General features: G+C 36.6%; 1 protein-coding gene across 6 annotated transcripts in view; it reads right to left on the bottom strand.

Moving 5' to 3' along the window:
- Nucleotides 1–24,128, bottom strand: part of CDKAL1 (CDKAL1 threonylcarbamoyladenosine tRNA methylthiotransferase) — a 657,675-nt gene that overhangs the window by 453,933 nt on the left and 179,614 nt on the right. For all 6 annotated transcript variants that reach the window (XM_087438080.1, XM_014788718.2, XM_087438079.1 and 3 more), the window contains one exon: nucleotides 4,414–4,534. In XM_087438080.1, the coding sequence (XP_087294206.1) occupies nucleotides 4,414–4,534 (121 nt within the window). The remainder of the gene's footprint in view (nucleotides 1–4,413; nucleotides 4,535–24,128) is intronic.

The raw sequence follows: 24,128 nt of genomic DNA, 5'->3' as shown, positions 1-24,128 counted from the left end.
ATGAAACATTCTGGCATGAATCTTCGAATTTTGTACCTTTACTCAGAAACCAGATTATTTCTGGCCAAACATTAAATTAGAATCTAACATTAGATACAGCCTCCAGTTTATAAAAAATACATAGAATAGAATATCAACTGAATAGCACCACCAAAGGGAGGAAGAGAAAGAAGAAGAAAATTGACAAACACTAGAAAGCGGTGGGGGATATTTCGATCAAGAACTGGTAGTATAGTATCTCAAGTCACTGTCATCAAAAACAGACTGTAGTATATTAACTAAAACATAAAGGGACATGACACTGAACACTCCACCCTCCATTTTGCCTGACAGCATCACGAAACTGAACAGCTTTCTCGAAATTAATTTGGTCAAGACCTTTAAGAAAAATGAACTGATTAGTTCTACACTTACACTTACATCCTTTACTCCTATCTCTGTGTCCCTCTACCCTTCCAATGCTTACCTTTCTCCTACCAATGTTTCTCCTGTCAATGTATTTCTAATCCCTACTCCTCTGCCTCTAAACAAGCTTAGACAGAAAAACATTTCTATTTTCAAAGACCACCTCTTTTATTTTATAGTCGAACTCCTCCAAAGAGTAATCCTCCTGTAGCAAAAGTAATTTCTAACCTGGTAAAGTAATTTCTAACCTGGTTTCTAATTTTCCCACTCTTCCGAAATGCTTCACCTATCCTAGCATTATTTCTCCTTAAGGAGTCCAAAGCAATTGATAATATGACACTCCATATTCATAAAACCTTCATGTCTGACAACTTCTACTTCACATATAACTCCTCTGTCTCCTATTTCCTATAGACAGGCATTGACCACTCACCTTCAGTGACCTCATTCACTTTTACTCCTCCAACTAAAGCTTCTTTCCAGGCTTATATTTCTATCTTCCACTATTCTTTGGAACTTCCAAATCCATGGTTACAAATAACTCCCCGGGAGTATGCCAAAGCCCATCTTATTAACCATTACACAATTCTGCCACCCTCACTTTTCATTCCCAAAATTACCACTCAGGCTCTCAATCCTTCCTGGCTGGGTTGCTATAATGGCCTCCTAAGTGGTCTCCCCGTATCTACCTTCTAACACCAACCCACATTACAAGGTGGTACCAGAATAATCTTCCCAATGTCTAGCTATGATTATTTCTCACCTCTGTTCCAGACCTCAGTGGCTCTCCTTTCCTTTACCACCTGAATTAAGTGTAATTTCTCATCGAGGCACAACTAGATTCTTCACACAAAAGATAATTTATCCTACTTTTCCATACATATACTGAAAACTCCAGATAAACTGGATAAAATTATCTTCTTCATAGACAATTCACATGGTCCAATCCCATGTCTTTATTCATTCTTTTCTCTACCTACAATTTTCTCTTCATATCTAACCTAACCATTGGAATCTTGCATGCCAAATGGGAATTAAACTTGTAGATGATATAAAGGTTGCTAATCAGCTGACATTAAAATAGGGAGGGTATCCAGGATTATCTGGGTGGGCCCCATGTAATCACTTACAAGTGAGTGAGAGAGACAAAGTCAGAGGGACGTGTGACCATGGAAGAAAGACACAAAGAAATACAATGTTGCTGGCTTTGAAGATAGAAGAAGGGGACCAGGAGCAAAGAATGTGAGTGGCCTATAGATGCCAAAAAAAGAAAAGAAACAGATTCTCCCCAATAGCCTACAGAACACAGGCCTGCTGACACCTTGATTTTAGCATAGGAAGACCTGTGTTAGATATCTGACCTCTAGAACTATAAGATAATACATTTGTGTTGTTTTAAGCTACCTAGTTTGTGGTAATTTGTTACAACAGCAATAGAAATCAAATACATCTCCATACATAATTATCAAAATTCCAGTTACCTATTTTTCAGGGCCTATTTCAAATGTCACTACAATGCAAAGATTATTCTGCTCCCACAAAATCCCTCTCTGTTGACCACAATGGATACAATCCCTTGCTCCTTTGAAGCGACAAAAGTATCTGACAGGAATTAATAGATATGTCTCAGTCACTTACTAACTGCATAACAATGTGAAGTCACTTAACCTCTCTGTACCTTAGTTTCCTCATCTATTAAAAAATCTCATAAGGCTGTTGTGAGGATTAAATACAAGAAAAAATATACATTTCATAGAATTGTGTCTGGCCTGACGATAGAAAAGAACCTTGAGCTTGAGAATTTCATGTAGTTCAGTATGACTAAATACTGGAGTGTGAGGTGGGAAGTGACACAATGGAGAAGTACATATAGACTAGAAAAATAAAGCACCTTTGGAAACAAACAGTTAAAATCGACACTCAGTAGGTCAAAGGTAGCTGCAAAGTTACCTTGAAGAGACCAAATGGATCCTAATAAGGTTTGACAGACCCGAAAACATTAATATACTTAAAGGAATGTGTCTAGCCAAAAAGGGGTTGATTAGTCCTGCATATAAAAAAAAAAATATGGTTCTCAGAAACGTTTTGACTTTGTCCCTTTAAAGACATTGTTCAGGAGAAAGTATGCTTAGCTAAACACCAGGTATTATTGTACAACTGGCAATGCAGTCTGTAGTGTGAAGAGAATTTAACACAATCCCATTAAACGTTCAAATTATATAACTCAATGATTCATTCATTCAGTAAGTAAATACGTATTAAATCCCTACTGTGTACATTCTTCTGTGTACTAGGGATACAATGGTAAATAAGAGAGTTAAAATTCCTTGCCACCATAAAGCTGATTACATGCCAGTGAGGCAAGACAGACAATTACAATATAAATGAACAGATGTTTATTTCAATGGTGAGAAGTGTTACAGAGGAAAAGAAGACAAATATGGAGGAGAGAAAATGTAAGGATGCTGCAATTTTATACAGGAATTCAGCAATCAAAAAAACCACAGTGTGGGCCGGCCCTGTGGCTTGGTGGTTAAGTGCGCGCGCTGCGATGCTGGCGGCCCGGGTTCGGATCCCGGGTGCGCATCGAGGCACCACTTCTCTGTCCATCCTGAGGCCGAGTCCCACATACAGCAACTAGAAGGGTGTGCAGCTGTGACATACAACTATCTACTGGGGCTTTGGGGGCAAAAAATAAATAAAATCTTTAAAAAAAACAAAACAAACAAACAAAAAAGACCACAGTGCAATATCTGAAGGAAGGAGGAGAATAACCGAGACAGAGGGAACAGTAACCAGCGTTACACTTATAATTTGGCTCAGGCTCAAGGGAAAATACTAGGTAGTCCAGTCAACGTGACATCTACACTTCTCACTGTTAAATTCCGATTTAATCACTGGTCTCTGAGCTTGATGGGTCCAGGTTTCTGAATCTTCAACACTCAAGGCCAGACGTTGGTCCAGGACAAATTTACCAAGTCAAGTGAAAGTCCCCATGGGCTTTTAGGGAAAAAACAAATGTCTTCCTCAACCTTCCCTACTCTTTGGCAGCAGCATGCAGGATTAACCAGAAGGTGATAGGACTAGAGACAAGGTGACTAGTGACAACATAGCTGCAATAGTGCAGGGGGAAATGAAGCCGCTGACTTAGAGAGAGGTAGAAAGACAGTGGAGAAGGAAAAATAAATTCACTGCTCTCAACGAGAAATAGCATGAAGAAAGCAAAGGACAGAAGGACAACAATTTTTAAAGAGAAGAAAGATGAAATCAAAATGGAGCAGGACAGCTTAAATCTGTGGGAAATACGAGGCAGCTGTACAAATAGAGGGACTCTGTGACATAAGGAATAGAAGGCCTTGGTTTCATCAAACTTTCAGACTCCAATAACACAGATTAAAGTGGGAAATAAGTAACTTTTTCAGATGGAGTCATAATTAAAGGAACCAAATTCAATAACTGCAAATAAAACCAAGTATGAATAATTATATCAAGAGTTATAGTCAGGCAGAACTTCAGACTGATGTGGAAATTAAGAGTACTTGATATTCAGTCACAATGTTTATTTTCAGTTTAAAGCTTGTAAGAGTAACATTTTAAAATATGCATTTCAGATAGTTGATAATCAAAACACGGTTAGTATCTTGGCAATATTTACTATAACCCTATTGAAAAAATAGTCCAAGACGATGGGGTGTTAACCACTCCACGGAATGAAGTACTCTTTTAGAAGATTTTAACCAAGGACATAGCTGGAAAATGAAATCCATGTTTATTACCAAAAAGGAGAAGTAAAGAATTAATCAAAGATATAAAACCTTGCTGCAACTAGAAGTGTAATCTGCACACAGGGAACGTCTTAGAGGGAACCATATTCATGTGCTTCAGAGCTTTTTGATTTTTCTTTCTCACGAAAATATTCAACTACTTTTCCATGTCAGATGGCCAGGAGAAAAACTGAATTCATGGAGTATGCCGAATATTTTATGAGTAAGTTTGAGAGAAGCTTACCCAGTATTGATGGAAATGATTTCTATCAGTGGATTCTTCCTAATCTTTGGCAAATCCAATCGTGCTCCCCCCAATCGTTTTCCATTATCCTTTTTCTGACCCAGCAGTCTCACAGAGTGACCTTCAAGTAAAACATAGAAATAGACATTAGCATGAGTCACACAACTTCACTCGAATTTACTGTTCTCAACAAATGTGTTAATACCTGCATTTACCTTTTCCTTTATGAAAACAAACAAAACAACCTAGAGAAGATGTGATCATTGAACCTAAGAAATACTGCCAAAGGGAAAAACAGCTGTGTTCGCGTCCTATAGTCAAAAGTGCTTTGCTTATAATAGTTGTACATTTATACTGCACAGATGAGAGAAACAGAAATATCCTCAGAATGTCATTCTACAAAGTATGAATGCTCCCAGCATAGACTAGATAAGTGTATGAAGCAGGAAGAGCTCACTTGGGTCCTGGGCCTGCAGGCTAACTGCACTATAGGGAAAAAAAAAAGCAAAAGCAGATTATCTGTTCAAAGCAAACAGTAAATCAAAGAAGTAAAGAATAAAAAAGCTAAGATAAAATGATACTTTAGGATTGGACTTTTAAGAACAACAAAAGTTCTTGAGCTTATTTTTAGAAAAAAATTACAAAAAGAAATCAGACCACCTCTAGGAGCCATTAAAATTTTTATAAATTTGAAATTTTGAATTAATTGCAGAGCTATGGAAAACTAGAAAAATAGTATAAAGAATTCCCATCTCCTTCAGATTCTCCAATTATTATTTTCCATACTGACTTTGTCATTTGCTCTTTATATACATATTTTTTAATAACTTTATTGATATACTTTCTATAAAATTCACCCATTGTGAGTATATAATTCAATGATTTAAATAAACTTATACAGTTGTACAATCGTCACAATCCAGTTTTAGAACATTTCCATCACCCCAAAATTCCCTCAAGCTTATTTATAGTCCATCCTACTCTCATACCAAATATACCACATTTTGTTAATCTGTTGATCAGCTGATAGGCATTTGGATTTTTTCCAATTAATACCTATTGTAACAATGCTTCTATGAATATTCAAATACAAGTCTTCGTGTAGACATATGTTTTCATTTTTCTTGAATAGATTCCTAGGAACAGAACTGCTGGGTCATGTGGTAAATTCATATTTAACTTTGTAAGCAACTGTTTTCCAAAGTGGTGGAACCATTTTATATGCCACCACCAATGTATGAGGGTTTGAGTTTCTCCCCATCGTTGCCAAGACCTCATGTTGTAACTTTTTTTTGACCACAGCCATTCTAGTGGGTATGAGGTGGTATATATTATTGCAGTTTGAATGGATATGCATTTCCATAATGATTAATGTTGAGCACCTTTTCATGTGATTATTAGCCAGTTGTATGTCTCATTTGGTAAAATGTTGTGATGGTTAATTTTATCTATCAACTTAACTAGGCCACAGGGCACCCAGACATTTAGCATTATTTTGGGTGTATCTGTGATGGTGGGTTCTGGATGAGTTGACATTTGAATCAGTAAACTGAGTAAAGCAGACTGCTCTCCCTAACATTGGTAGGCCTTATCCAATCAATCAAAGATCTGAATAGAACAAAAAGGCTGAGTAAGAGGTAACTCCTCCTGCCTGACTGTTGAGCTGGGCCATTGGCCTTTTCCAGCCTTCAGACTCAGACTGAAATATCAGTTCTTCTTGGGTCTCGTGCCTGCCCAGTTGCACACCTGGAACTTACACCATCAGCTCTCCTGCTTCTCAGGCCTTTGGACTTGGACTGGAACTACACATCAGCTCTTCCGGGTCGTCAGCTTGCCAACAGCAGACAGTGGGAATTCTTAGCCTCCATGATGGTGTGAGCCAAGTGCTCATAATACATCTCTTTATACATACACACACACCCCTTATTGGTTCTGTTTTTCTACAGAACCCTCACTAATACAAATGTCTACTTCAGTATTTTGCCAACATTTTAATTGGAGTATATGTCTTATTATTGAGTTGTAAAATTCTTTATATATTCTGGTTACAAAACCTTTAGCAGATATATGGTTTGCAAATATTTTCTCTCAGTCTGTGGCTTATAATTTCACTTTCATAATGGTATCTTTTAAAAAGTAAATGCTTTTTAATTTAATGAAATTAAATTTATCAATTTTTCCTATTAGAGCTCATGCTTTTGGTGCCATATCTAGGAACTCTTTGCCTAGCCCAAGGGCACAAAGATTTTGCCTACATTTTCTTCTAGAAATTTTATCATTTTAGCTCTTGTAATTAGGTCTAGGATCCACTTTGTTACTTTTTGTATATAGTAAAGGTCTAAGTTCATTTTTTTACATATGGATATTCAATTGTCCCAGTGCCATTTCTTTTCCTTCCTCCTCCTTCATGCTCTTCTTGTCACACATATTTATATATACCTGTATAAACCCAAAAATCTAGTGCTATAATTGTTGTTTCATACAATTGTATGTTTTTTTAAAGAAGAGAAAAATGTGAAAAATACACATTTATAGGGTACTTTATATTTAGCCACATAATTACCATTTCCAGCACCCTTCCTTTCTTCCTGGGAATTATCATTTGGTACCACTTCCTTTCCGCCTGAAGAACTTTCTTTAGTATTTCTTGTAAAGCAAGCCTGCTAGCAACAAATGCTTTGTTTATTTGGGAATGTCTTCATTTTGCTTCATTTGTGAAGGATATTTTTGCTGGATATAGAATTCTTAGTTGACAGTTCTGTTCTGAGTATTGAGATATCATTCCACTGCCTTTGACTTCTATTGCTTCTGATGAGACGTCAACTATTAATCTTATTGTTGTTCCCTGTACATAACGTGTCATTTCTCTCTTATGCTGTCATTTCTCTCTTATGCTCTGTCTTTCAACCATTTGACTATGATGTGCCTAGCTGTGGATCTCTGTGATTTTCCTACATGGGATTCATTTAGCTTTTTGGATGTATAAAGTAATGTTTTTCAACAAGTTTGGGAAGTTTTCATCCAGTACTGTTTTAAAACTGGGTTTTTTTGTACTTTTTCTGTATCCTCTTATTCTGTGACTCCCATGACATACTTGTTGGTGAGCTAAATGTATTCCCACAAGACTTTGTGGCCCTTTTCAATTCTCTTCTGTTCTTCAGATTGGATAATTTCTCTTGGTCTATCCTCAAATTTACTTTTTTCTCCTGCCATCTCAAATCTGCACCTGAGCCCCTCTAATGTTTCATTTCAGTTACTGTACATTTCAACTCCAGATTTCCTATTGGTTCTTTTTTATAATTTTTATCTTTTTGTGATTCTGCATTCAAGTCACTGTCATCATCCTTTTCTTAAACGCTTTTAACATGGTTTCACTTCGTTCTTTGAAAGCTTTGTCTGCTAAATCCAACATTTTTGGTCACTCAAAGACAATCTGTACTGACTGCTTTTTTTTCCCCCTGAATATGGTTATACTTGGTTTCTGTGCATGCATCATAATATTTTCTTGAATACTGAAAATTTTAGGTAATAAATTGTAGCAACTCTCAATTCAGATTTCTCCCCAAAGGTTGTTGATTTTATTTAGTAACTTACCTGGACTAAATCTAAAAAATTTGTCTCTCCAGAATGAATGGTCATTGATCTCTCTTATTCCCACCCCCAACCCCACCCAAAGCATAACTTCCCAGCAGTCAACTCTATATCTGCATAGCTTTTTGTTAAGTCAAAGACTGGTCACATATTTGCTCAAACACCTTTAACCAGTAAGATTCCTACTATGTGCTGATGGATCTGCCTATGAGCCGATGAGGGCACTCAAAGTTAGGGCCATTTTCAAGTCTGCCCCGTCTTTTACTTTCTCCTGGGCTTTCCTGGGTCCTCTCCCACCTTCTCAGGATGTGCAGGCAGGCTCCAGCAGGCAGATAAGTGTGGATGGATTGGGGCCACTGCAGTCTCTGCTGTGCATGTGCACAACCTCCAGTCAACTTAAGGTCTGTGGAAACTTATCATGCATCCTATCTCTGTCTCACCTCCCAGAAGTCTCTGTTAAATCCATGGCTAGTCCGCCTCTCTACTGCTTGTGCCAAACAGCCTGCAACTTCAAGTGGGTAGAGCCACAGATCCTCCCCGTCGCTTGCCATAAAAATCTGCACTTTAACTGACAGTTCTCCAAATCAACTGAGCCATCTTGGGAGCAGCAGTGAAGCTGAAAGTTTTCACAGCCTGCTCTGCCCTGGTTGAACAACCCTGCCCACAGAGCTGGGAAAGGAAAATGGGAGTAGCCCAGGCACAAACACCACAGACTCACACTGTTCTTATCCAAAGTTCAGTTGTTTTCATGAATAAACACTTTTCAATTTGCTGAATGCTTTTAGTCAATTTCCAGAGAGCTGGAATGGTTTGTTTTTGACCATTTGTCCAGCTTTATTGTTGCTTGTGGGGAGATTTGTTGATCTCCTCACACAATCATGCCACAAACAAATCAAAGCCAACTTTTTAAAAGCAATTATTTAAAATAACTTCAAAAACGTAATTAATGCAAATATAAGATTCTAAGCAATTACATACGTTTCATCACCCCTCATTTCAGAAAGATATATTGCTTAAACATCTCCTGTATAGACAGCTTTTCATAACCAGAAGTAATAAAACCATCAGTCACAGCGTTTTTTGCACTAATCACTTTAATAAGAAACATCAAGCACTTCATTCATTCTGGAAATTCTTGCTCTCATGGAGAAACATAGCTAGACTCAAACAAGCATTTGGCATACCAGATTTCACAGATTTTCAAGATAAGTTCAACTCTTCAATCAAAAGTCCAGTTAATGAAGAGGTGAGCAAGATTGGCACGATAACATAATAGTTCTCTGAGAGATGCCAAAAGTTCAATAATGACTATGCAAAGGCATGCTATTTTCATTCTAGCAGAGACAAATTTCATTATATCCTGCTGAGACTTCAGTAATATGCAGCTTGCACTAATAACATTTGATAAATTATTCATCTTCACTATCTACATGCAAATAAAGGACTGTATCTCTGCCTGATGATATAATGAGTTATTTTCCAATCCAGTGATTCATTAAAGAGCAGCAGACCTAACAATAGTCTGCTTTTTTTTTAAATTGAAAACTATAGTACACTAAAAACACACTAGGAAATAACATAAAAAATCCTTCATTATATTTGACCAAAGATGAAAGGAAGGGAATTCAACCACAGAACAATTATTTTTTAAAAAATGGACTAGCAGAATAAAACTTTTATTTGCTATATACTATCTCTTTTAAAAATCCTTTTGCAAACAGAATTCTGTTTCAAATTGACTCCTTAAATCTATAGACCATAGAATAAACACAGATACTGCAAATCATTACCTACTATATGTGCAGCTATCAATATTGTTACCATCTAAAACAAACTGAAATTTGACAGAATAAAGAATAAATCTGAAAAAGAAGTCTTAAAGAAGGCATGTCTTTGGGACACCAAGGAGAGGAAACAAGGACTCAGGAAGAGGAAAACATGCTGAGGGCGCAAAGATGTGAAAGGTAAAAACGAAATTTCTGGAGCAAATTTATGCTCAGAATGAACATGCTATACTTAGGAAGGGACCATGAAGCAAGACCCACAAATACACACTCATACATTGCTTCTTTGTTTGATCCCGCCTGGTTAGCCATCAATGCCTAACACCGTGATGGAAAAAGAATGGCTGCTCAATGAGTACTAACTTATTTTGTGACTACTGCAAATTTCACCACCTTTTTGGCTAGATTGAAGAGAAAGGGAGTGAAAAAAGACAGCAGAACAACAGAGTTGGAAAGAAAAATAGAGTGACAATATCAATTTTTACATCATTTCAATCGCATGTGAATAAGAAATTAAAGGAAGAAGTATTAATAGGAACGGATGGGAAGAATGATGCACAGTGTGACCAGATCAACTGATAATAACACGAAATCACTGAGGAGAGAGTGATAAAGATGTAAAGTGATTAAAACAGAAATATGCAATTTTAATACCCAGATGAAAACGGAAGATTGCCTTATATGTAGAATGGGACATACTCAAACATTATATTTCTGAGATCTTTTATATTTTCCATTTTAAATGTAAATTTACATTTCATCTCCTCTAAATAGTGGTCAAATGTATCTTGGTGGGTTTATTAGCCATTTTTAATAAACATCTCTCTAAGTTGCTACTTCCAAGTGCCACATAAAATTCAGCCCTGTTAAAAATCAAATTTAATTTTAAGCCTGAGGCTTTCAGCAGTTATTTATAAAACAGCTACAAAACCCGGATTTTGTGCTGGTTTTTACATTTGATCTAATCCACTGAAGAATGTTACTAGACCATTTTATTAAAATTATTATATATTAAAAAATTTTGAACCAAAAGCTAGTTGTTTTTATATAATTCACTATTACACGCATATTTGTAAATTCATAATATTTGTCAATTTCACAATTCATCTATGTGAACAAAAATAGGCATATTTTGTACAATAATTGCTATACTAGTTGAATCAATATTCAATTTTGTTTATGGATCTTGAGGAGCAAAAAATCTTTTCCAAATTCCAGAGTGTTAACTGCAGTGAACATTATCAGAGCTGAGCGAAAACATCCCACCCACATATACTAGAAAGCCCAGTCGGTCGACATGTAAGGAAGCGAATTATAATGGTCATTCACAAAGAAAAAAGAATCAACCTCTGGAATATAAGCACATATATTGAGTGACAGAAATAGAACCAACTACAAAATATGTATTTATTAATCAAATTATGTTTCTACACAGAAACCAATATTCCCTCCTTTGGTTCTCAAAGCTAAATTGGGTTGTACAAACGAGCTTTAGAATATCATTACATATTACAGAAGCACCAGTGATCTGGCAACTCAGATTCCTATTGTTTATTTTTTTCCCCTTTAATTTCTTTTCCTTCTAAAGGCTCTATAAACAGCCAGACTTTCCTTCAATACTTTATTCATCCTACCTAATTTTAAGGGCCATTCATTTAAAGACCATTAATATGTGACCACCCACCTCTACCACCACCAGAGAGGCACCATGCCAAGTTTTCTTGATCTCTTCTTACTAACTGCTCTCACTTAACACAAATTCAGCCCTATTAACTACACATTCAGAAGACCTGTCTGAACCCTAACCTCTGGGTTGGCCTGCTGGAAAACTTCCTAGTAAAGCAATCCAACACAATGCTGGGGGCAGAGGGTAGGAGAAGATTGGTAGAAAATTCAAGAAAAAGGGGAAAAAAAGTAAATGTACTGCAGACATCAATTCTCACATAAGTAAATCTGGTCACATCAATTCGAGTATTATTTAAGAATATCAGGGCCAGCCCCACGGCTTAGTGGTTAAGTAAGCGTGCTCTGCTACTGGCGGCCCAGGGTTCGGATCCCGGGCATGCACCGATGCACCACTTCTCCGGCCATGCTGAGGCCGTGTCCCACATACAGCAACTAGAAGGATGTGCAACTATGACATACAACTATCTACTGGGGCTTTGGGGCAAAAAAAAAGAAAAAGGAGGATTGGCAATAGATGTTAGCTCAGAGCCAGTCTTCCTCAGCAAAGAGAGGAGGATTAGCATGGATGTTAGCTCAGGGCTGATCTTCCTCTCATACACACACAAAAAAAGAATATCAGAAGGGCATGCTCAATTTAATCTGTTTTTCTACAAAATGTTTGGAGTTATTACTTGACATATCCTTCATAAGCATTTTTAACTACTTAACTACAAAGAAAAACAAAAATGTAGCCAAAAGTTTCTCTCCACTCCATTCAGTGTCATTCCTCATATATAGGCACTTCTCAAGAAAGCAAGCATGCACTGATATTCACACTAAAATGTGACCCTCCCTTGAAATATTTTCGTTTTAGAAGAAGAAAGCAAAGTCAAACAAAGAAATTGGATTAAACGGAAGAAGCAGCTCTGTCACAAGTCTAGGTTGAAAACTTTATGTGAAATGCTAGAACTGACTCAAAAACACAAGATCAATACAATTGAAACTCCAATTTTAGCTATTAAGATTTCAGCAAGTATGAAGAATCTAAAATGTTAACTAGAACAATGACACCTAGAAAAAGATATTAAAATAAGAAAAGAATGATAAGAATCAATTGTCCAAAACGACAGAATTCAAAGTACAAATCAAAGTGTAAGTGAAGAGAGCCCACTAAGGTACTGATGTTACCAGCGAGAGCTTCCAGAGTTTAACAAAGCATGAAGGAGCCAACACCTTACCTGACAGGCAGGTGGGCTGGAGATGAAGCTAAGATAAGGTCATAATACAAAGTTTTAATCCCTAGAAGTTTGAGGATTATTTAATATCAAAACTCCTGTTGCACAAAAAAACAAAAAAGAATGTGAAATTTATGTATGATCTACAACTGTATGTATGAAATTTACGTATGGAAGATGGTAAGACGAAAACATTTGTTGGAATGGAACATTCATAGGCAATTTTTTCTTCCATTTGTATGGCACTGCTGGTACAGCTAACAATGACAATTATTTTAAGGTCATCATAGCAAACAAAGAATACATTTAACAAATAATCCACATAAGCAAAATGTCTTCTTACCTTAATGGAGACACCTTCTGGGGGCAAATTGCCATAAGCATTTAATTTTATGTTTAATTACATCTTTTGCAAGTGGATATACCTTTTATGACAGTGGCAGGAGATCTGTGTGGTGCCAATTTATTCTTCACATAAATCAGTGTATATCAAAGCACTCAAAAGTCAAAGCAGTCCCACGTCAATAACTCCACATTAGTACTGACCCTTAAAAGAACTCCTCAGGTCATTGGCTGTCTTGCTACCATAGGCTCTCTTAAATTCTAAATTTCTTAAATAGCTCCAAAGCTTTAATGTTTGCAGCAATAAAGCTATGTATGCTTCAGTTTCAATATGTAAAGCATCCATGGCAGCAACAGAGAACTTAATCATTGCTCATGCTCAAACCTATATTCCCCGAATTGCTGCAACCAGGTGATGAAAGCAGAGATGGCATTCAAGCTGCTATAAAACAACAACAGTAAAAAACAAGACACAAGGAACTTGAAAGCCACATTTAACTTTTAAAAACTGAAGCTCAAATTCCCACTAGCAATCAGGAATGAAAATTTCAAGTTTCCTCCCGTTGTTATTCAACTCAAGCCACCATAAAGTGTCACAGAGGAGAGAGGAGAAGCAGAGGAAGTTGGAGAACTGTCTCATCTATGGATCTTAAAAAATACCTGTCTGTCCTTGCTACATTTTATTTCATCTCCAATCATAAGTTAACACATCTGTACAGCAGGCAGTATAAAGGCAATCACAATGGGAGGAGGTTAGGGGGCCTCTGGAGCTTACTTACTGGCTTTAAATTCACAGTTAGTCCTCAACCCCTTGTGACATGTGTTATCATTGTCCTCCTATAGAAATGGCGACAATGAAATAAGTGTAGAAACGTAAGAAAAACAAAGAGGATGTACATATGCATTTATATGTTAATGCATATGCGTAACTGAAACCACAGTTCCACAATATTATAGATGAGCTTAAAAAATAAAGTATGTATGAAGTATTATTTTATCAATATTTAATACAACATAAAGACTCCTAAAATACAACACCCCTCAAAAAAAAATCTATCCTGTCCTAAGTCACCACATTGACTTGTGCCCTAAAGGAACTTAAGGTCTCGAGGAAAAGACTTGTATACAAGTAACGGGAATGAAGTGTCAGAGACGGCCTGATCAATGTTTCTAGGAACAGTGGGACACCATGAAAGAGTGGTCAACTTTCCTGGGAAAGATCAGGAAGGCTTCAAGGAGAGGTGACAATGTAGTGTGGGAGGCTGAGCAAGCAAGATACAATTTACATACATGACTATATATATTTCACAGTACATTTGGACACAACACTACTAACACAGTCAGCATAGTTCTTTGCTAGAATTACTGCTTGTTGTTCATTTTCCACTTCTTTTTTTGTTTTTTTTTTTTTTTTTTTTTTTTAAAGATTTTATTTATTTTATTTTTCCCCCCAAAGCCCCAGTGGATAGTTGTGTGTCGTAGCTGCACATCCTTCTAGTTGCTGTATGTGGGACTCGGCCTCAGGATGAACGGAGAAGTGGTGCCTCGATGCGCACCCGGGATCCGATCCCGGGCCACCAGCATCGCAGCGCGCGCACTTAACCACCAAGCCACGGGGCCGGCCCATTTTCCACTTCTTAAAACCAGCCTATCGCTAAAACCAGATTTCACCGAGAAGATTTATTAAGACTTGGCATGAAGGAGCCCCACTGTGAAAAACCGCACCTTCAAAAATGAAAATGCTTCTAAATATAGTTTAAGAGGTAGAAATTATGTGGGCTTGAGATACACTCTTAGTTTTAATCAAAAGACTGATCAAACATTATTTTTAAAAGTTAATTTTAAGAAATTACAATTAATGTTGGTTATGAAATGTTAAAGACTAAAAGTTACCTACATCAAAATCCTTCTGGTTATAGCTTCAATACTTATCTGGTCTAAATACAAAACTAGGATTTAGAACATAGGCCATATCCTTAAAAAATGCAGAAGGATTTTCCTGACCTAACCCATTTGACAGCAAAAAGTATATAAAATATGTTTCACATTAAAACCTTCAAAAATTACCCTTAAAAAAGACACCCAAGAGAATTTTCTCTATAGAATCTCTTTAACTTTTTATTGGTTAGATTAGCTTTTTATTGGTTGCTTATAGTTAAGGACTGTTTTTACTCACTCATTTCATAAATTAAGTACCTTTACAGCAAAGTAAGACTAAAACATTCTATTCAGAATTTTTTAAAAAATATAACAAATCTTTAACTCCCTACAAAAAAAGTTTTTATGCTGGCACAAAATAAAATGGCAAGTAAAACTGAAAGGAAGGAGAGGGAAAAAGAGATCAAAGGAACAAAATGTGTAAGCGAGGCTACGAAAGGGAACTGGAAACGTGTGAGCAGTGACCTTAAATAACAGGCATGAGAGAAGGAAATAATAATAACAAATGGGTCTCACTTTCATTTCCTTCCATTCAAGGTAAACAGCTTACCAGAACGTAAAAGAACATGAGATTAGAGGACTAAGTTTCAAATTTTAGTACATTGCTGCCTAACTGTAGAATCAGTAATGCCAGGGTTCCCACGGAGTACAAATGAATTAACATACACAAAAAGGGTAAGCTACAAAGAGCTAGACAGAAGTTAATTACAGTCGCTACTATAATTAATGCAACTGTAATCCTATCAAGACCTATAGCACTAATGACGTTTCTCAAAAGCAAGAAGGCAAGGAGATTTTCAAAACTTTCAAACACTGTAAGTTAAAGTCAGATCCCATTTATTTTTAAAGCTCTAGGAGCACTAGGAAATAGGTCACAAATAATCACACTGATAATAATCAAGTTTGCAAATGATTTTTTAAATATGTAAAGTGGGTTCCAGGTCACCCTATTAAATCACTCACTTGCATTCTGATAGAATTTCATAAATAGTGTGCCAGGAAATGCACATGATCCTGGGTAACTCTAAGCATACATGCTTAGAGAACCATGGCTGTTTTCCTAACCCAGGACACCTGAGTCATATGATCCTTACCGGGCTTTAACAGGTCGAGGGGCCACATGGCAGATTCTCTAACCTTCAGCTTCCCCAGGTGGTGATACACCACTCTGCCAACTCCCCCTCTGGCTAGGAGTCCCTCTCAGCTACTACTCCTCTCCCAGAAAGAGAACTGCTGCTCCAGGTGATGTTCCCACCTTACATTAAATGCTCTCATATTACATTTTTTTGCCCAGCAATCCCAGTCACCAAGACCAAAACTGCCTGTCTCGAAGTCCTGAAAATAAACATGCCCCAGAGCAGAAATGGAAGTTGCCTGAAAGAAGCATAAAACTCTTAAGCAACACTGGGAAGTACATTGCCTATCACCACCCAGGATGGCATTACAACTGAATGGAGTAAAGGCAAAGGAGTCAGAGAACTGTGCTTTACTCAAGACTCTCTTCACTGGAGAACACAGAGATCTACAGAAAAAAATGCATGGTATGTCTGCCACAAACGTCTTCAACCTCATTTTTAAGTAGGAAGACATGTGGAAAGAAAAAGTAAAACCCGGCACATGGAGATCAGAATTCAAGAAAAAGCTAGTCACGTTCTAACAACTTTTGCTAGAGATCACTGTCCAAAATGTCAACATCTCATTCTAATGACAGAACTCAGTTTTATATTGCAGATTCAAACACTCCGAGAATTTCAGAGCTGAAGGGACCTTCTATGTCACACAATTTACAACTCAGGAAATTAAGAATTGATGAGGTTGTCTGGGTCGTTAAACACGACATTGTTAGCAGCAGAACCAAGTATCTCAACACGGCTCTTCATATTCTCAATCCAGGATTCTTATCCATCACAGCAACAGACTTCAGTGCAGCTTAAAGAAATGGTGCACTTGAATTTTCAGAGTTACAATAAAGATTTAATGTGTTTGAAACCATCTTTTATAGAGACATTTCAACTGTTTCTTTATTACTCAATAAAATGTATGCTCTGCTATAAAACGGTAGTACTGATAAACTTCCACTTAAAAATCCATCCATAGTTGATATTGTAACTGGAGATTGTGCAAATGAGTTTTTCCCCCCCTCAAACTAATAAGTAAATGAAATTGGTATTTTGTCTCTCAGTCTCAGAAATAGCTGCTACATACATGCTGTATGTTTTGTAGAGTGCTACAGAACAAAATTTTAAAAGAAAAGATGGCATCTCCAAACGTTAGACACAAAATGTTAAAATCAATCAAGCATTCTTGCTCTATGACAATTACTAACAACATGAGGTTTTCTAAGGAAAGGTCAATGGCATCACCTAATAAACAACATCTTACAACTGTCTGATTAAGTAAATTCTTCTAATTGTCAAACAAAATTTTCAAGAAAAAGAGAAAATCAGATTTAAATTTCTTGTCTACTCACATTCAAGCTGTCAAATTATTCTATATTGTCAGTTTTTTCACTTGGCTGTGATATATCATTTTACTAACCAAAAAATTTTTGTTTTCTAATAAATTTTTCAAGGATGATAATTTTTATGTACATTTTATTTTGCTATTGAAGTTTTAGATACTGCACCTCTAATATGACCTGGTTTCCACTTTATATTTCTATTTTGGGGGAACTCAGCTCTAAAGTACTAAATGAGAATTACCAACACAATACAATTTACTATTGTGTTTAAAAAGTCAAACCAAGACAGAAAATACCACAATTAACCTACAACTTCATGCTCTATTTGAAAAATGTAATGAAGCTGCTAAGTATTTTCTCTAAGTTTATAGTCCCAACTATTCTCACTACATTTTACTAAACGAAAATAGCAGATTGTTTAAATGAAGACTAAAACTTTTCCAGATGCTTAAGAAAGCATGTATAACATGCATGAAGAGTATAAAAGCAGTGTACCACATGCCAATTCTAAGAGTTAGTTATAAAGAAGACCATATGAAAGAACTTCTTTTTTAAAGTACATTAAAGTTCTTAAAAAATTATATTAATTTTCATGTTTTCTATGAGAGCCTCAAAACAGGATTCATTGACCTATTTGGCAATTTTTACTAAAGTTATTTAGTAAAAATTAGAAATTAGAACCTTGGGACTCAGAAACTGTTACATCTGAAAATATCAAATATCTGACATGAAAATGGTTAACATATGAACTTAAAAATCAGGTTGTTCAAACTTTATAAACTATTTTACATTAACAATTTTCACAAAAATCTAGACTACAATAATACATTTTTAGAGAATTCAACAATACTTGTAGTCTCACCTTCATGCAATCGGTCAAGGCACTATCAAGAGTTAACACATAAGCCCAATTTCACAGTAGGCAAGTCCTTGTTAATATTTAAACAAGGAAGGATGGGGCTACTTGACCAGACAGATCAGTGGGACCACTAACAGAAGGGTTGGGTCATGGGAAGCTTGAGAGGTTCAAGCTAAAAGTAATTTCCTTTCCTTGTTTTAAACAATCAAATCCAGTGACCCATTATAACAGTGTGTTATGTGAAAACTACAGTAAGATCATCAACCTACAAACTATTCAACACTATGCTCCCCATCCCCACCCTAGAATGGAGAAATCGAACGTTAATGACATACCCAAGTCTTCATATAAATAAATTCCATTAATAATAAAAGGTGGTTTCAAACCATAAGAAAATGCATCTTTGTTTTTTGGGTTTTTTTTTTAATTTAATTAATTTATTTTTTTTTCCCCCCCAAAGCCCCAGTAGATAGTTATATGTCATAGTTGTACATCCTTCTAGTTGCCGTATGTGGGACGCGGCCTCAGCATGGCCGGAGAAGCGGTATGTCGGTGTGCGCCCGGGATCCGAACCCGGGCCGCCAGCAGCAGAGTGCGAGTGCTTAACCGCTAAGCCACCAGGCCGGCCCAGAAAATGCATCTTTGAATGGAAAAGGAAATGCAAGTGATGAACACACTAAAGCAGTGTAATTAAATTTAAGACAAACCAAAAACATATAAAACAATTCTGAAACTATCATACAGCAGCAGAATCTACCTGGGGAACACATTTAAGCATTTATTTGAGTTTTAAAGCTTTAATGAAACAGAAATATTAGATAAACTTAAAATTACTTAATTACTTTTATTTTTTTAAAAAAAACAGTAAACATGACCATTTACAATGTTTAAAGAAGACTCTTTCAAAAGCATCTACTGGATATTTTGTAGCAGATAAATAATAAGAGGCTGCTCAGTATGTGTGTACCTAGAAACAGGACTGATAATTTAGCTAATAAAGCTATAGAAATACAGATAATACATGACATGGTGGTTTCTCTGACCATTTTCCATCCATTATTCCAAACCAGCCCTTATAGAACAAAGTGATATAAAAAATCAACTTCAAGTCCTGTGGTAGAACTTTGCTGTTTGGGACCATAAAGAAAGTTGCCAATTCTTAATTCTAAAACTATTATGATCTGAAAAATGTTATCTAAGAGAGATACAATGAATAAAAAGAAATTCATTCTAGAAATAATGTATATAGAAGTATAGAGGACAAATAAGTAAACTTAGAATCCTATTGTTAATGTGGGGAAAGAAATATGAGAGAATAAGAATGGACATAAACTGATGCATTTATGAAGGCAGCAAAATGCAATGGTTACCAAACTGTAATCACATATTAACATGGCACATAAACTTAAACAGGCTCTTTGGAAAAAACTAAATAAATAACAGCAATAAACTCCTGGCTCTTTTTCGTTATTAGAAGGTAGAAGTTATCACCTATTTAATTACACCACTGAGACTGGGAAGTATTCCCAATAGTTAAAACAAATGCACAGCTTTTTCCACTATATTTAGACTATAGTAACTGTATCAGAGATTACACGTAATGAGAGAATGAATAAAAGAGTCCTTTCAAAAAAGCATATTTTGAAAATCAATAAAATTATTTTATTGAAAAGCAAATACTGAAAAAGCAGATGTGCTTTTGCAGTCCAATACTTTTCTAGATGTACCATGCTCCACATCCAAGATCAATTCACTTACTCATTAAGTTTGAAAAACATCCTCAAGTAAATCTCCACTGGACCTTGTAGGGAGGTTACTTAGTCATTAACACTGATAAAACTACACTTGATACAGTTCTGCCTTCCAGTCTCAAAGTACAAAGAGTTATACACTGAATTAGTATCAAATGCAAAGTACAAAATCTGACAGAGTGAAGATTAATAGCAATGTGTTAAGTAAGAAAGAGCTGTTTGGTGAAGTACCCTGGGAATTTAGGTCAGTTTAATCCAAGATCGCATCAATTACTGAGAAGTTAGGGGAAACAGAAAATCAATTAAACTTGCAGATTGTACCATGCTAGGAAAGTCTTGAATTACCAACACCGGAGGCGTTTGGAATTAGACAGAATGAAACACCTGCAAACATATTAATAACAAACAATTAATAACAATAGAGACCTCTTTTGTTAGAGATTTACTGGGGAAGAAATATGACTTAATAGTAAAAATATTTTTCTAATTTCAATAGGCAATATTTATTTGCAATCATTTGTCTTAAGTTATCCGTCAGACTATCTTTTACAAAGATAAGAATTTTTTAAAAGATTTTTTTTGTTTAGAGGACTTCATATATACGTATCAGAAGAAATACAGATTTATATTCCCTTCAGAGCTGTCACACAAAAAAAAGGTTTTAATGACCATGTAAACTAAGACAAAGGTACATATGAGTATTTTTAAAAGAAAGAAATGAATGTAAATCCTTTAAAAACCAAACTTGTTCCCTCAGATTCAGTTACATATCTTGCTGAATTATCAAGATAGTACAGAAGAAAATCCTAAATTCATTATAACCTGGTATCTCCTACAGCAAATGCTATAAATGGCTGGAATTTTCAGGCCACTATTGAAATAATGATGATTCATTCAGAATAACTTGAAATTTTCCATTTTGTTCCAACCAAGAGAGATACAAATGGAATATGCTTTGTATGGTTTTATGCTAATTACAATAGATTTAAATGCATTCAGCATTAATGTATCTTATTAATAAGTTTTTTAAAAACATTACTTGGTATAACATAAGAAGCAACAAGAAGAATACAAATAGGCTGTGGCAGAGGCTGTATGTCCAAACCCCCTTCAAGAAGACATATGAAGAGAGCCCAACAGGAATCAAATGCGGAAACAAGGCAGTAATGGCAAAACCCTCTTGTCAGGCTGTCTTCCATCTGGCCCTTCTGGGCAGAGCCTTGCGTCTCCACAGAGCATTTATCAATCAGAATCCCAGCAAAGCAGACGGCACACTGCATAATTGAAGAGATTTTAATAAAGGGACTATTTACTACAGTTTGGCAAGGTTGGGAAAACCAACAAGAGACAATGCAACACGCTCAGGCTAGCGACAATGGGGTGCTGTTTCCACCCCTGGGCCTGAAAAAGCAAAGGAAAGGAACAGTTACAGGAACTTGGAGAAGTAGATGAAGAGAGAGGGCCACCTGACCGAAGGTGTGGCCTTTGGGTGAAGGAAGCAACCAACCCAGCATGAGCACGGAAAGAGGGAGTGAGAGACGACAACAAATACTCCTATCTCACACTCTAGTCACACCTCCAACTTCCAACTGGCGAAATCCAACTAGACACCAGATAGCAAGGATACTACTGACACAATCCACACAAGTCAGCCTCCATGGACACACTCAAGGTGGAGAAGGGTGGAGAATAGATCCGGAAGGACAAAGAGAACTTATCCACTTCTGTGCAGGATCCTAAGATGAATGTAAAGCAAACTGCAAGTAATATACAAGAAACATAAAATAGCACAGTTGGCTGGAGCAAAAGGTGTATGTATGGAATTAATGGAAGAAAAAGTGAAAATGACAGAATGGGGTAGAAGATAATTAAGATCATACTAAGTCAGAAATTAATTTGGGAGGTAACAGGAAAGCACTGAAGGTACACATGCAGGAGAGCACAATAATCCCAGGATAATGGTAGCAGCGTATACAGTCAGACTGAAAGGAAAGTCACTGACAGCAAAGGTCAGTTAGATTATTCCAGCAGTCTAGGCATTAAGGAGATAGTAAAAAATAAACATTAACATGAATCGATCCCCTATATGTCCTGGGTATCTCAAAATTCTTATCCATTTAATCCTCTCCAATTTAAACTGAGAAAACTAAGCCTCAGAAAAGTAACTTGCTGAAAAAACAATAACTAGTTAACTGTTACAAAGGTCACATTATTTCACTAACTTGTGCTGTCTAAATGAAGTATTGGCAATAGACATAGAAAGTGAAGAACATAAGTTCACTGACAGGCCCAGATCTCATTAACCAGATCTCAGACAAGTTACTTAACTCCTTAGCTCAGCTTCCTCATCTGCAAACTAAGGGTACCTACCAAAATTATTTCTTCCATATCTAAAATTTTCTTATAGCATTAAACATGCATCAGCCTTCCCACCCTCATACCAACCTGTCAATGAACATCCCCACCAACTTCATCTTCGATTCATCTCTTGCTGTAGACACTCACAATTAAATCCAATTGCAGTCTACCCAATAAATCCACTCAAGCCAAAACTCTTCAGTGAGAAGGCATCCCTAATTAACCCAACCTGGAGGGGACAGGCCTTCCATGATACTGTGATATACAGTCATGTGCCATATAACATCATTTCAGTAAACAACAGATTGCATGTACAATGGTGGTCCCATAAGATTAGTTCCATATAGCCTAGGTGTGTAGTAGGCTATACCATCTAGGTTTGTGTAAGTACACTCTATGATGTTTGCACAATGATGAAATCACCTAATGATGCATTTCTCAGAACTTGCATCCCTATCATTAAGCAACACATGACTGTAATAAGAAATATATATTTGCTATTCGTCCCCCGTTCTTGGTACAGAGCTCCTAAAACTCCTAATTCCCTAAGTGATAGGAGTGACAGGAGTATCTTTTGTTATTCATAATAAGCCCCTTTCAATCATATCTGAACTTATGCTAATGTCACAAGGTAACTCTTAGAGGATGGGGGTGGGTTGCCAGAGGAACCAACCATGTGATTAGAGGATTGGAACTTTCAGCCCCACCCCTCAACCACCAGGGAGGAGAGAGGATCTGAACATTAATCCATCACCAATGGCCAATAATGTAATCAATCATGCCTATGTAATGAAGCCTCCATAAAAACCCTAAATGATGGGGTCTGGAGAGCTTCCAGGCTGGTGAATGCATCAAGGTGCTGGGAGGCTGGCACACTCAGAGGGCATGGAAGCTCCAGGTCCTTTTCCACATACCTTGCCCTATATCTTTTTTCCATCTGGACACTCCTGAGTTGTATCCTTTACACAACTGGTAATACTAAGTAAAAGGCTTTCCTGAGTTCTGTGAGATGTTCTAGCAAATTATCAAACCTAAGGAAGGGGTCGTGGGAAGCCAATTTATAGCTGGTTTGCCAGAAGTACAGGTGACAATCTAGACCTGCGATTGGCATCTGAAGCGGGGGGCAGTCTTGTGGGATTCAGCCCTTAACCTATGAGGTCTGCATTAACTCCAGGTAGTTAGTGTCAGAATTGCTTGATGTAGAAAACCTCCACATTTGGTGTCAGAAGTGTTATGAGTATAGAAAAACAGTTTACCTTTACCTTCCATGATTTCCTATAGAAGTTATATCTCTGCAAGCCATTTGGCAGCCTCCTGAGCACAATGTTAATTATTTTTCATTGCTTTTTAAAATACTTTATTCTTTAGAGCAGTTTTAAGTTTAGAGCAAAATTGAGCAAAAAGTACAGACATTTCCCATATACCCTCTTTCCCCACACATGCACAGCCTCCCCCAATATCAACATCCTCCTTTTGCAGAGCAGAAGTTTTTAATTTTAATGAAGTGCAGCTCATCAATTTTTCTTTCATGGATCATGCCTTTAGTGTTGCATCTAAAAAGTCAAAGCCATACCCAAGGTCACCTAGATTTTCTCATGTGTTATCTTCATTACCGTTATTAAAAAAAAAAAAAAATTGAGCGCCCAGTATGTGCCTGGTACTCAAGACAGAAGATGAATAAGCAACAATACCCTCAAGCATCCTGAAGCACTGTTTTAAGAAGCTCAATTG

Source organism: Ceratotherium simum, chromosome 13 (assembly GCF_057802395.1).
Source record: "Ceratotherium simum simum isolate JZ-2026a chromosome 13, ASM5780239v1, whole genome shotgun sequence".
Lineage (NCBI taxonomy): Eukaryota > Metazoa > Chordata > Mammalia > Perissodactyla > Rhinocerotidae > Ceratotherium > Ceratotherium simum.
Note: the sequence above shows the minus strand (reverse complement) of the source record. Positions and strands in the feature narration are given on the sequence as shown.